Source organism: Buteo buteo, chromosome 2 (assembly GCF_964188355.1).
Source record: "Buteo buteo chromosome 2, bButBut1.hap1.1, whole genome shotgun sequence".
Classification (NCBI taxonomy): Eukaryota; Metazoa; Chordata; class Aves; order Accipitriformes; family Accipitridae; genus Buteo; species Buteo buteo.
The window spans coordinates 31,676,132-31,688,982 of NC_134172.1; the positions used below are offsets into that span (position 1 = coordinate 31,676,132).

A 12,851-nucleotide genomic window follows, 5' to 3' on the forward strand; every position below is an offset into this window, starting at 1 on the left:
TGCCAATTCTTTCTTGGCAACATTTCAAACAGTTTCAGGTCCATAACCCTAATAAGGGCTACCTATTTTTCTTGAAACAGAAAGGTTTGTCCCAGGCTACGTTTTCTGTGTGGAAAACATATGTAGACTATACGTATGAAACATGTAGAAAATAATATATTACCATTTACCCTAGTAAACTGGTATCAAAGAAAGGAGAGAAGGTTTTTAGCCCAGAGAAGCTGAAGTTGCAGTTGTTTTCATGAGCTAAGGCATGCTGAGCCAGAAGGAACTCAGAGCTGTAAACAAGTTAGATAGGAAGTGAGAAAAGCATCAGTATGTGAAATGACCCCAACACCTTCTGATTTTGCATTACAACGTCTGCACATGGCTCAAGCCTTTTTCCATTGTTTCCTCATACATATATCTTGCAGTTATTTTCACTTGTCATCTAACAGCCCACTCCCCCCATCTAGCTACATACTTGAAAGTAAGTATACTTCTTGGTGTACACCTCCTTCATTCAAGACTTCTACAGGATAATCAAAGCCTTGCTTCACCCTTACTTTCAATTATCAGAGGTTGAATGTGTCAGCCTTCTTACACTCCCACTAATTTAGATACCATTACCCCTTCATAACACCTGGAACAGCCTGCATGGTTGACTTCTAAAGTAGCGTGAAGTACATGGGAGGAGTTGATCAACTTGGATTGTTATTTAATAGCTGTTTTGCAGAAATGCCTACAGGCATTAATTAAGATCAAGGTGCTAAACACCAAGAAGACTTACAATGAAAAATAGTTCCTGCCCCAGAGAGTTCATAATTCACTTTATAGCAAGTTACAACTGGTAGATGGGATAAATTAACTGTAGGCAGGGAAAGAGTAGAACAATTTACTTCTCCAAGCATTTTCTGGACAGTGTGGATCATTTTCATGTATATATTTACAAATACAGGTATGCTCATTTTGCTGAAGATGTTCATTTCTCTCTGACCTTAAAATGATCTCCCTCATGTCATATAACTCTTCTTCCAAAGAAACGCATGATCTATGAGATTCCTTCTCCACCTAGTGTGTTGGATGTGCTATACTCATCACCAGCTCTGTATCCCTCCCATTTCAAGGGCACCAAAATCTGTTATTATGTATTGACTGCTTTTCAGCAGAGGAAGAGATAAAGCCAATCTTTCCACATTTTAAAATTAAAATGCCTCCAATAAAAGTAGGAGCTGGCCCATATCCCTCCTTGTGGAATTAATTGTAAAACATGTTATTATAAAGCTGTGTTAAAGTGTGAACAGATCTTGGTAACAATCAGACATTAAAGTTCAGAAGACTGTAATATCTAATAGGCTTATTTTTCCATTAAAAATAGGGAATACATAATTTTGTAGGTGGAGATAAAGGTCAATTTGATTTATTTCAGCTTGTCAAGTTTTATGAATAAATCTATTATCTCTATTCCTTAACAAGGTATTTCTATCTGGCTTCCACCAATTTTAAATTACTGAAAACCTTCCATGATATAATTAAGGCCCACTTTTACTATCACTATAAATGCTTTTCTATTACCTTGTATGGTGTGCCGTTCTTTATGCTATGCAAAAGTAGTATAAAATATTGCCAAGTCAGAAACCTTACTAGTTGGCCTTAGGGGTAGTAACTTACCCCTACATTTCCACAGATGTAAAATCACTTTCCTATACAAACAGGCCATTTCCTCCGGAGTCATCAGGATGTACATAACTAACAAAGATAAAAGCAGTGAAACATTAATCTCAGATGTAAGCAAATTAGAATTTTGCTATTTTTAGTAGGACTATAATGGGTATCTTAACACTTTAATAACATGAAACCTTGCCTCCAGCACACTGTGGAATTTTTGCTGCTACACACTGTCCTTTTACTACTGAATTAATCTCTTTTATACATCATAATTCTTTATTGTATTAAATTATAAAGTACAATGCTTTCAAAGGAAAAAAAAAATGTGACTGCCAGAATATTCTTAAAAATTCATCCCTTTTCAGCAGTCCCACCAAGAAATTTTTAAGTGCTCTAGAAAAAAAGCAAGATTAATATTGAAAATGCCATTTTTCTTTTACTGGAGCCCAGCTGGTCAAAGACTTGGATGATTGTGGTACAAAATAGAGAACACATACACTTGAACAGTAGACTTCAGTAGCACAATAGCTTTAGTTAAACGTATGCTTTGATCAGAAAGGTTGGTTTATTTAATTTGTATCTAATGAAGGGTTCTAGATGAAGACTTTTCTAGTATGCTCTGCTCTGCAGTCAGCATTTCTGGTCCCTTTGGGTGCTACTGGTATTTTACACTGAGCTGGTGTACATCCAACACAGGCAAAAGTAACCATCTATGTTGCCACAGCTGCATAAAAACTAGAGTGGCAAACACAGTAAGTGAAAACAGCCATGGGAAGGAATAAAATGATAGAGAGACAGCAAGAATATCTGAGACTAAATACTCCTTCAGACCTCTTCTAAAACCTGTATGCTCTGGAAACAGTAACATATGAAAATGTCTTTTATTAGACAATAGTAATTAGTTCTGACTTTGAAAGACTTCACTGCTCAAATCAGGCTTAGATATTAAAACATAGAATCACTTAACATATCCTTGTGCTGTGGGAAACCTTCCTTGTAACTAAGCTCAGTGACATTTACGTTCATTCAGCCCTGAGCGCTGCTATCTCTATATGCCAGGTGTCTAACAGGACCATTTCATCCACTCAGTTCTTCTCACCTCCTCCCGGACTATTTGTCTCCTGTTTCAAGGGGACAAGCGAGAGGCGAGACGAGTACGGTGAGAACACAGAGCCGGGCCGGGGACCACTCTTCTGTACGCAACAAAAGCAAGAACCCCCGCTCAACAGCACTTCCCTCTCACTTCACCCATACCGGTGCCTGCAGACGTCCCAGGCGGTGGGCGCAAGGCAGCCAACGGCCTTTTCCGCAGCCGCTGAGGCACGGCTGTGGCCTAGAGCCTGGGATACTTGCTGCGTCACTCCAAGAGATCGGGAGCCGTAAGGCAATTTATCGAGGCTCTGACGGCAGCACCGCCCGCACTGCAGCCCCCCGGCCTCCCTGGGCAGCGCTCCTCACCCCGGCCCGGCCTCCCCACAACCGCGCCGGGGGGCCGCCATTGGGAAAACCGCCCCGCCACGGCCGCACCTTCCTCCTCCGCGCCGCCGACCGGCGGGAACGCGGCCCGCCAACTGCCGCTTTGAAGCCCGTTGCTAGGCGACGGGAGGGCACGCGGCGCCCACGGGAACGGCCGGTGGTAAGGGAGGGATGACGCAACAGCCGGGCGAGCGGAGCGGCCTCAGCGGCGTCCCCTTGCCGTCCCGGGAAGGCGACGCCCGCGTCGCGCCGCGCCGAGCCGGGCCGGGAGGCTTTCCCGGGGGGCTTTCAGCGGGCAAGGGCGGCCGGAGAAGGGCGTTGCCGCGGGCCGCGCACCGCCGGTGGTGGCGCAGGTGCGCTGTGAGGCGACGCCGAGCCGTCTCCCAGGCCGCTGGGGGTGGGGCTAGAGTGACAGCACGCGCATCCAATGTGCGCACGCGCCTCCGGCGGAGAGGCGGGGCGCTGAGGCCGCCGGGGCGCTGAGGCCGCCGCAGGGGGCGAGAGGCCGCTGGCACCGCCCGCCCGCTGGAGCGGAGGGCGCGCCGGCGGCGGCTTTCCCCGAGAGGGCCGTGTAAGGCGGTGACTCCGCTCCACGGGGGGCGGAGGGAGGAGCGGGGGGCCGCTCAGGCAGGGTGTGGGCAGAGAGCTGCGCTCCCCACCGCCGCAGAGGCCGCAGCCCCCTTCCCCAGCCGCAGCGTTCGGCTGAGGACGGTAAATACGGGGTTCTCGATGAGTGGCCGGTGCCGCTGGCCAGTAGGCGAGGCGGAGCGCGCCCTCCTCCCCGCCCCCGCTGCGCGGCGGAGCCAATGGGGGGCGCGGGGCGGAGGCGCGCGGGGCTAGGCGCGGGCTGGGAGGCGCCTCGCCGCCAGAGGCGGGGGAGTCGCGGCGGTAGCGGCGCTGCGTGCGGCGGGCGCTGCGTGCGGGCATGGGGTCGCGGGCTGCTCTCGCCTCCCCGCGCTGAGGGACGTGCCCGCCGGCGGGGCCGAGCGGTAGGCGAGGGGCGGCGGTTGGCGGGCTGGCGGTGCCGCCGTGGCGGCGGCGGCGGCGAGGGGCGCAGGTGCCCGGCGAGCTGCAGTGTCGGTAGCGGCCGCCGCCGCGTCGCGGGGCGGCAGAGCCCGCCGGGCCGGGCGGGGGACGTGTGGCGTTCCGCGTCGCGCTGCCTGCGGCCGCCTCCGCAGTCGGGGCGGCGGCGCTGGCCGGCGCGTTGCGGCCGCGAAACGCCGGCCGAGGCGGAGGGGGGGTCAGCCGTGGGCTAAGGCCGCTTGTGTCGTTGGCAGGATCCGAGCCTAGCGCGGCGGCGAGCGTAGCCGTGGGAGCCGGCGTCTGCTCGTGGCAGCCCGCTGTCACCTTCTCTTCTGGCAATGGGGAATGGACTCTCGGACCAGACGCCGATCCTCTCCAGTCTGCCTTCTTTCCAGAGTTTTCACATTGTCATCTTGGGACTGGATTCCGCTGGAAAGACGACCGTGCTCTACAGACTGCAGTTCAATGAGTTTGTCAACACCGTCCCCACTAAAGGATTTAATACGGAGAAAATCAAAGTGACGCTGGGCAACTCGAAAACGGTCACTTTCCACTTCTGGGATGTAGGTGGCCAGGAGAAGCTGAGGCCGCTGTGGAAGTCGTACACAAGGTGCACCGATGGCATTGTGTTTGTGGTGGACTCTGTCGATGTTGAGAGAATGGAGGAGGCCAAAACAGAACTTCATAAGATTACTAGGATATCGGAAAATCAAGGAGTGCCTGTCCTTATCATTGCTAACAAGCAGGACTTGAGGAACTCTCTCTCCCTTTCTGAAATTGAGAAAATGTTAGCGATGAGTGAGCTGAGTTCTTCAACTCCCTGGCATTTGCAGCCTACCTGTGCAATCATTGGAGATGGACTCAAAGAGGGACTGGAGAAACTACATGATATGATAATTAAGCGAAGGAAAATGCTGAGGCAGCAGAAAAAGAAGAGATGAGTTCTATTTTGACCTTTCTATTTTAGAGTAGTTACGTGGTCAAAATTTGACACAAGACGGCTTCCAAACCTAGGCCTGCTGGTTTGGATGCCGTTAAGCTTAGTTACGTTAAACAATCAGTTGCACAACCTTGCCATGTGGAAGGCTGTGCAGTTATGGAACTTTTTTTTTTTAATTAGTCTCTTCTGAGTTTTATGGCTCTGCATTATTTCAGAAGCCCTAATAGATGATGTAATACTATCAGGAAATGGATGGGTGGGTATATGTGACATGGATGTCTAAATAGCCAAATAAAATGAGGGTTTTCTGCTTAGTGTTGTATTCATATGTTTGAGGGTGCCCTCTGCAAGCAATTTGCATTGAAGGTGTTCTGTGTTTCCGAACTTTAATGCTCGTAAGTGGAGTGTTTAGGTGAACATTATACAGCTTTAAAAACATGTATGAAGCTAGTAACCCATTATTTCGAGAGGCTGTTTTTTACCTTGTTTGGGGATTTCTATGAAAGCTTGGCTACATGTGTAGTTTTTTTAATTTGGCACTTTCTGAAACTGAATCGTTCAGTTCAAATACTTGAAATCTAAGTGCTGTGGATTCTTCAACTGATAAAAGAAAGACTTTTTGATGAGTAAGAAATGTAAACAACACACTGGAGCATGAAAAAGTGGTTTCCCAACATATAGCATGTTTTTGGTATGTAAGGTTTTTTTATTTTTTAGAAGTAGCCATTCATCATTATACAGTGCTAATCAGGTTTAAACTGTTACTCAAAATTAGTAATTTATTTCTGAATTATGAGTATTATGTCCTCCTATCAAGTTACAAGTAAATTAATTGCAGTAAAGGAGCTACAGAGAACAACTCTGGCTGTTGTGGTTCTATCCACTGCAGCATTCTTCACTCCACTGGTGACTTTTCTGGCAATAAAACAAAATTATAATGAAGTAAAGATGGAGTTAAAATTAGCAGAGCACATCTTGTATCTCCCCAAAATACCCCATTTTATTAAAGTGGTGTTGCTATGTCACTTTCAATGTATGCTTTTTTCATTGTGACTCTTAAAGTATTTTGTGGTTAGGAATGTAATAATGCTTTATACACAAACATTTGACACTACCGGGGGTGGGGGGAGTGGGGGGGCGGGGAGTGGGGGAAGGAGATTTTCAAGAATGGCCTGTGTTCTGCTTTAATTATGCTTTAAGCTGTTCTTGTTTACAGAGAGTGCAAACAGTGTTAACTGGGCTGGATAGTGCTTGACGGAAAAGGGAGGGTAGTTTTTCTTACTGGTACAGAGCTTCAAGTGACTCTTTAGATACTTGGCTAGCAATTAAAAGGGCTAAAACAGAGCCTGGATTTTTAAGACTAACTTTAGTGGTGCTGTAAAAATTCATCAGAATGTTAGATTCTCTTTAAACTTTTGTTGGAGATACCAGATTTAAAAAAAAAAAAAAGGCAAAATCTATTTCCTCCTTTTACTCAGCCAGCAAAGTAATACATTTTTCTTACCTGCTGCCATGTATCAGGAGGATGACAGCTACAAACCTGAATGTCAATCAATGTAACTTAGATATGTTTAAAAAAAAAAAAAAAATCAAACTTTTTAACCAGCAGCTGTTTGTCCAGGAGGTAACCAAAAATGCACTTTAGTGTCTTCAATAACTGAAAGTGACAGCTGTTTGGTTTTTTTTTTTTTTTTTTTTTAAAATGACATCTTGGTCCTTTTTGAATAAACTGAAGTAGCTTCCAGTGGAGCTTTTGTATGTTGGTTATATATGTACCTGCACTGGTGACATTGTAAGTCACTTACTCAAGTAATGTCTATATTTATAGAAATGTGGATGACTTCTTAAACCTCAATAAACAATTCAAAACAAGCCTGCAGAGAGAAGGTGTCTGACTTCTTCTACTGCAGTGGTACATTCTCATCAACCTCTGTGCGCGTATTGATTCTAATAACAGTAGAACTATTTCTGTTGAAAACCAAAGTCTTATAAATGTGGTGAGGCTCATAAATGTCACGGTGTTATAAATTGTGGGTATCTCATTAAAAACTTTAAATCAATGACATGTCTGTATATTCACAGAAGAAATATTAACTGCAGTGACTCTGAAGTGATGGATCTTGCATAATTTGAAAAATCTTTTATATAGCTGAACCTATTTTGTGTTACGTGCAGTGTTTGATAGGTGATGTTGGGCATTTATCACATGTATTCACAGGTGGTACTTAATTTAGTATCTTCAGGCTTATATATCTGAAGCTGTCTGAGGGATTCACGTGTACTTAAGCCTTGGGTGAATTCCCTCGGATTTTACAGCAGCGAGTAGAATGTGGCAAGAGATATGGAAGCTTCTAATCGGTTTCAGGACCCGAACATAGACAAGAAAAACTTTATTTAGCCTGCAAATCAGAATTGCTAAGTTTGAACAAGAATATCAAAACCTATCTCTCAAAAACCTCGTCTCTTCATTTCTGTTTATGTAACTGATGGCACATCAAAATGTAGATTACTAACATCAGTCTTGAGAAAAAGCTGTATTAGTGATGCTGAGCCCTATGAATTTGGGGTGTAATTGGTATAATCTGGTTAACATTTTCCTTCCTATCAGGTGCATAGTACTACTTGGCTGAGGAAGGTGAGGTGACAGGCTGGCTCTTTGTACCCAGTAAACAAACTGTACAATACTGGATAATTATTGTTTCATTTTGAGTATTCATTAGGCTTCTATTGGGAATAGTTGAAAAGGTATCCTGCTTGAAAAAGTCAACTGTATTTTGTTCCGCATATTAAATGTGCAAGTGTTTATCTGGTGACAGTCTCCCTAAACTCTTCTATGTATAAAAACTTCAGGGAATGATTTTAAATACAAAGACATGACTGATCTGTACTCTAGCACTCTGAAGGAAGAAGTGAGAGAAGGTGGAGGGTAGTGTTTCTAAAATGTCATGATTGTTATCATGTGATATTTAATACTGACTTGGAAGTAGAAAACTTTGGAGGATGAGTTTTACATTCAAGCTATACCTTTATCTGTACTAGAACTGTTTTGCTGGAATATTACAGTAACTGTTCTGAGTAAAATACACAAATGTAGCTGTACCTCTGAAACTGTGTTTTGTATTACTATGGCAAAGTCTTCAACTATGAACAAAATGGTGATTGCAGAAGAGCATTTGGTATCTTAGCTGACTGAGTTTCTGCTGGCATATTTCTGTCAGCCTGGGATCACTCTCTTCCATATGATGAATTGACAGTTCTGGCCTAAGTACTGGTATGTGTAAGAAAATCTTCAGAGGAGCTGAATAAGCAGGTGTAATTTTGTTACGATGCTGGAGTTACACAACTTAAATTTTAAAATAACTTTTGCTGAAATGGGCTACAAATGGCACTGTTCTTCAAGGCACTAGGTAAGTTAAATATCTTAAACTGCTTCGACTTTAAGGAGGTATGGAATTGCATTTAAATTGGTGCGGTACTGTTAAAAATGAAAAAGCCACAAGGTCTTGTAACCTTATCATTGTTGTCTTAGCTTACAAAAATTGGTATGGCATTGCCTCAGCTGTTTATGCACGTGCAATTGTTTAAAGTTAACCAGCCTTCAGGATCTGGTCTCTGTTTTCTAGCTGCGTAGCTGTGTATTGTATTAGCTTATGACAGTTTCAGCTAGAAAAGGTACTGTAGGATGGTGAGACTCCTTCAGGTTCTTGACATCACTTTTAAGTTGTGTTGTACTGAATGTGCATTTACAGTTAAAAAAAAAAATAGATAATGGTTTTCAGAGCCAGGTGACAGATAAAACCTTTCTCTCTTCATGTTTTACTGGGACATGATCGGTCCTTTGTGTGGAAAGCAGTACCCACAGCCAGTCCACGGTTCCCAGCCTGACTTAGGTGCTGCTGTACCACCTTACACAGCACTTCGGTCCTGCAGGAGTTTATTACGTGTGACACGGTGGGAGCTGAAAGCAGGCTGGTCAGGTAGGGGGCTAGCTAAGCCCTTCTGGACCCCAGCAGGTCAGCCTGAAGGCAGCTCTGCCTTCTTGGGGGGGTTACCTGCACCTTGGATCGTTTGTTTACAAATAGCAGGGTGTTAACTAGTGTCTGGCTGAAGCTTTTTGGTGAGAGGTGAGTGTCATTCTTGGTATTGGAGGAGGATTTAGATACTGCATTGATGCTACAAAGAATGACTTGGTAAGGCAGAGTGTGGAAAACATAGGCAATCTGCATATGCTATCTATAGGGCACCGACCCTAACGTGCAATCTTTATTCAGGTGTGTGGATTGCGATGCATGAAGGCTAGCAAATGTGTGCTCATAATGCTGTCTTCCTTTAACTTCTTCTGAGAGAGAAATCTAGGCATGAATGGGTGCTTTTTTGGATCAGTGTTTTCACTTTACTGGTGGGTGACTCATCTTTTGAGAGAGTCACAGTTTACAGCCCCCCTCCGACAGCCAATAGCTTTGTGTCCCTGAGCCAAAACAACTCTTGTTACTGCTGGAAGGGACGTGTAGGGAGCTGTGAATGGGCATCGTCTCCTGTTTGTTTAGTCTGGAGGATGAGAAAAGCATTAATTTTTTTTATTTTTTTTTTTAATCCTGAGTGACATAGGTATGTGAAGGCCTGCCCCTCTTGCATTGCTCTGCAGACTGTGATTATTTTTCGCAGTACGAGACTGCAAAGCTGTGTGGATAAACTCCCGCGTGTGTTTTTTTTAAACTGAAGGGAAATACACAGCCTGACTTTGCAGCAGGGTGATGCCTGGGGTTGTCCTGTGGGCTCCCACAGCCATCCTACCTACCTGAGAACAGAATGAAGGGCTGATACGTAGCTGGTAACCTTACCCTTCTTTAGAGCATTAGTCAGTCTTAAACCAGCTGTAAAGAAGCAAAAATGCAGTTTCGGAGACCTAGCTGAAAAAAATCCCAAGCGGCAAATTAAAGACTTGAGTTTCCTCCCTGCCAGTGTCCTGGTTTATTGGTGCTGGCTGTGAGTGATCTGAGGCACCTGTGTGGTGGCTGGGGGATGCTGCCTGCAGTCTGCCTGCTTGCCGCAGGGGCTGGTGAATGGCACAGTCACTGAGTATTCACATACTGATGTTATTCAAAGGCAAACGCAAAATCTAAGGAGAAAGAGTAGGCAGGGAGGTCAGACAGTGCTTCCAGACTAAGTACCTGCTCACACGCAGCTCAGGAAGGTAAAAGAGAAGTAATCCCTGAGCTGTGAAGATTATGCTTTCTTAGTTCCAGCTATATTTACACAGCTGCTCCACCAGAATTAAGAGCTAAAGATGACAGAATAGTTAGAAAGGAGAAGGTTGAGTACAGTTGTTGGCTGTGGGGTGTGTGGAGGGAGAGAGGATTTGAAACTGTTGGGGTTTCCTAGCTTTTTAAGACACATTGAGCCCTAAGGGAAATAGATATGCTTTTAGGCTGCTTAATTGGTTTAAAATCTTTATTGTTTTATGCACTGTAGTTTTCCTATTACTGAAATGAAACAATACCTCATTTAAGAAAGCCACCTAATCATGGCATTAATCTCGGAGTCCACTGACAAAGGAGAAGGTTAGCAGGGGTGTTGAGCCTTGTTAAATGTGCTGAGGGCTCCTGGCTGGCTCACAAGCTGTTGTATTTCAAGGTCTTTTCTAAAAATAGCAGAATGGTAGAATTTAGGTCAGGCGAGGTAAAGGTGTGAAGCCTGATACCTCAGACACTACACACAGACCAGAGATACCACCAACCCTATAACTGCTTATCTTCTGTTACCACTTTATGAACGATAGATAAGAATAATTTCCTTTGGAGCATCCTTTTCATCCCTTTCCTGTTTCAATGTTGTTTGCCCTGAAAGCTTTAACAGGTTTTGATATTGGAACATCATTGAGTTGAGTGTTGTAAGGATGAGTTTGTGAGTGAAGAGGGTCAGGAAAGAGTATTCACCTTTGCTGCAGTGACTTGGTTAGCTAAAATCAGTCTTTTTGTAAAGCTGGTTTAACATGGACAAAGATGACCTAAAAGAGGGAAATTTTCTAAAAATATCTTGTTGTTTCAAACATTAGCTGAACTCTGCTGGTCTTATAATTACTGGATGCTGTTGTAGGCATGGGCTGCTGCTATTTTTTTGACACCAGTTGCGTGATGATCTCTAAGATGCCTTCAACCATTTGCAGACCATGAGTGTAAGGTCTCCGCAATAATACTGAATTTATATCTCCATGATGCATGTTTCTAGCTGCCTGTTTGAGGTGTTTCTGTAGGTCAATTTAGTTTCTCAAAGAAACTTGATTCTTTGTGAAACAGATTAATGTATCAATGGCTCTGCAAACAAAGTTTATTCCTATTTGGTTCCTGTTATAAGTGATACAGTAAAATGGCAATCTATGGATTATTAGTAGCACTATTTCCCTTGAAGTCCAGCTATTGAGTTTCTATTTGAATCAGAGATATATATTCCATTTTTCTTGATTATACTGTACTTTTGTATAGGAGCTGAATTGTGCTAACCTTAGAAATACTAGCCTCCCTGATTTTAATTAGCTTAGCGAATTGACTTGTACATTTAAAGTCACTGTAATTCAGCTGTAATCGGTCATGTTATGCTGGAGACAAATGGGATTCGCGGACTGAGCGCACACTGATGCTTTTTGACAGATCTCCTATTGCCACATCAATACACATCCCTCACTGTGTGCTATGGTAGCACTGGTACCAGGAAACTGTATTTCTGTATGGTTCAGCAACTGTATCTCTGCCACTCTGTCATTTAACTTGCTTATATACAATGTTTGCTTATGTCCTGCTATTGCTGTAATCATGATAGAGGACTGTTTAAAAAAAATCCGTACAAAGACTCAGCTGTATGTTGCAACTATAAAACAAATACATCACACTAAGTAATTTAAAGTACTGGAGTTAATGCTGAAAGCTGGAAGTTTAAGACTGAAGATTGGTACATCCAGCCCAGCCACTGAGTGCAGGTCATTTTACCCCTGAAATCTCTTCATCTATGCATAAAGCAAGAATCTCATAGTTGCTCTTACATTTAAATTCATGCTTAAAAGTGCTGTGAGATACTGAGATACTACAGAAATAGTGTAATGGAACTGTAACAGTAATTTGGATTTTTTGATTGAGATATGATGTGTTTATGTCCAATAGCTGGGCATCAGGAAATCATACCATTTCAAAAGTAATGCATTTAAGAATTTAAAAATACGAGTTCAATATACTGTGTTATCTCTGACTGCATGAGCTTCAGCTTCACGGAAAACAAAAATATTACCATAGTTGAAAATAATAATGTATTTCATATTCATCAGTGAATAAATATTCATAAACTGGATCAGTTTATGATTACCTGCTTTTTTGTTTGCATTTGACCATGGCTATTAAGCAAAAGTAGTCAAAACTATTCAGTTTTATGTTTGAATTAAATTGGGATGAATATATGGTCTTCCAAATTAGGCATATGAAAGTTTTCAAGTAAAGGTGATTTGCAAAGGTCTTGAGTTAAAATAACACATTATCTTAAAATAAGCTTTTATTTGGAATTGTAACAAAAATGTCTGGAAATTCCTTTGAAAAGATAGCTTTATTTTATATAGTACGGTGAGAGAAGTATGTTAGAGTGATTTCAGACCTCTGGATTCAGAGGGTCTCCTGTTCTTGCTGCCTTTCTTGGCTGTAATGAATCAGTCTGCACAGGATGTGGCTGCTAACAGATGATAATGCAAAGTGAAGGGCTGGGCCATGAAAAGCCCCAGGGTGGC

At 43.5% G+C, this 12,851-nt stretch overlaps 1 protein-coding gene across 2 annotated transcripts; it reads left to right on the forward strand.

The window, feature by feature from the left end:
* The first annotated feature begins 3,639 nt into the window (after nucleotides 1–3,639).
* ARL4A (ARF like GTPase 4A) lies at nucleotides 3,640–6,963 on the forward strand. 2 transcript variants are annotated; one of them, XM_075050034.1, is made up of 2 exons: nucleotides 3,640–3,834; nucleotides 4,401–6,963. In XM_075050034.1, the coding sequence occupies exon 2, from the start codon at nucleotides 4,485–4,487 to the stop codon at nucleotides 5,085–5,087; it is 603 nt and encodes a 200-aa protein (XP_074906135.1). In that variant the 5' UTR covers nucleotides 3,640–3,834; nucleotides 4,401–4,484; the 3' UTR covers nucleotides 5,088–6,963. The 2 variants fall into 2 exon arrangements, with proteins under 2 accessions (XP_074906135.1, XP_074906127.1); XM_075050026.1 differs by lacking the exon at nucleotides 3,640–3,834 and adding an exon at nucleotides 3,964–4,112.
* The last annotated feature ends 5,888 nt before the right edge of the window (nucleotides 6,964–12,851 follow it).

What these genes read in the sequence shown, in the direction of transcription:
- ARL4A (XM_075050034.1), top strand. Translation starts at nt 4,485, where the DNA reads ATGGGGAATGGACTCTCGGACCAGACGCCGATCCTCTCCAGTCTGCCT.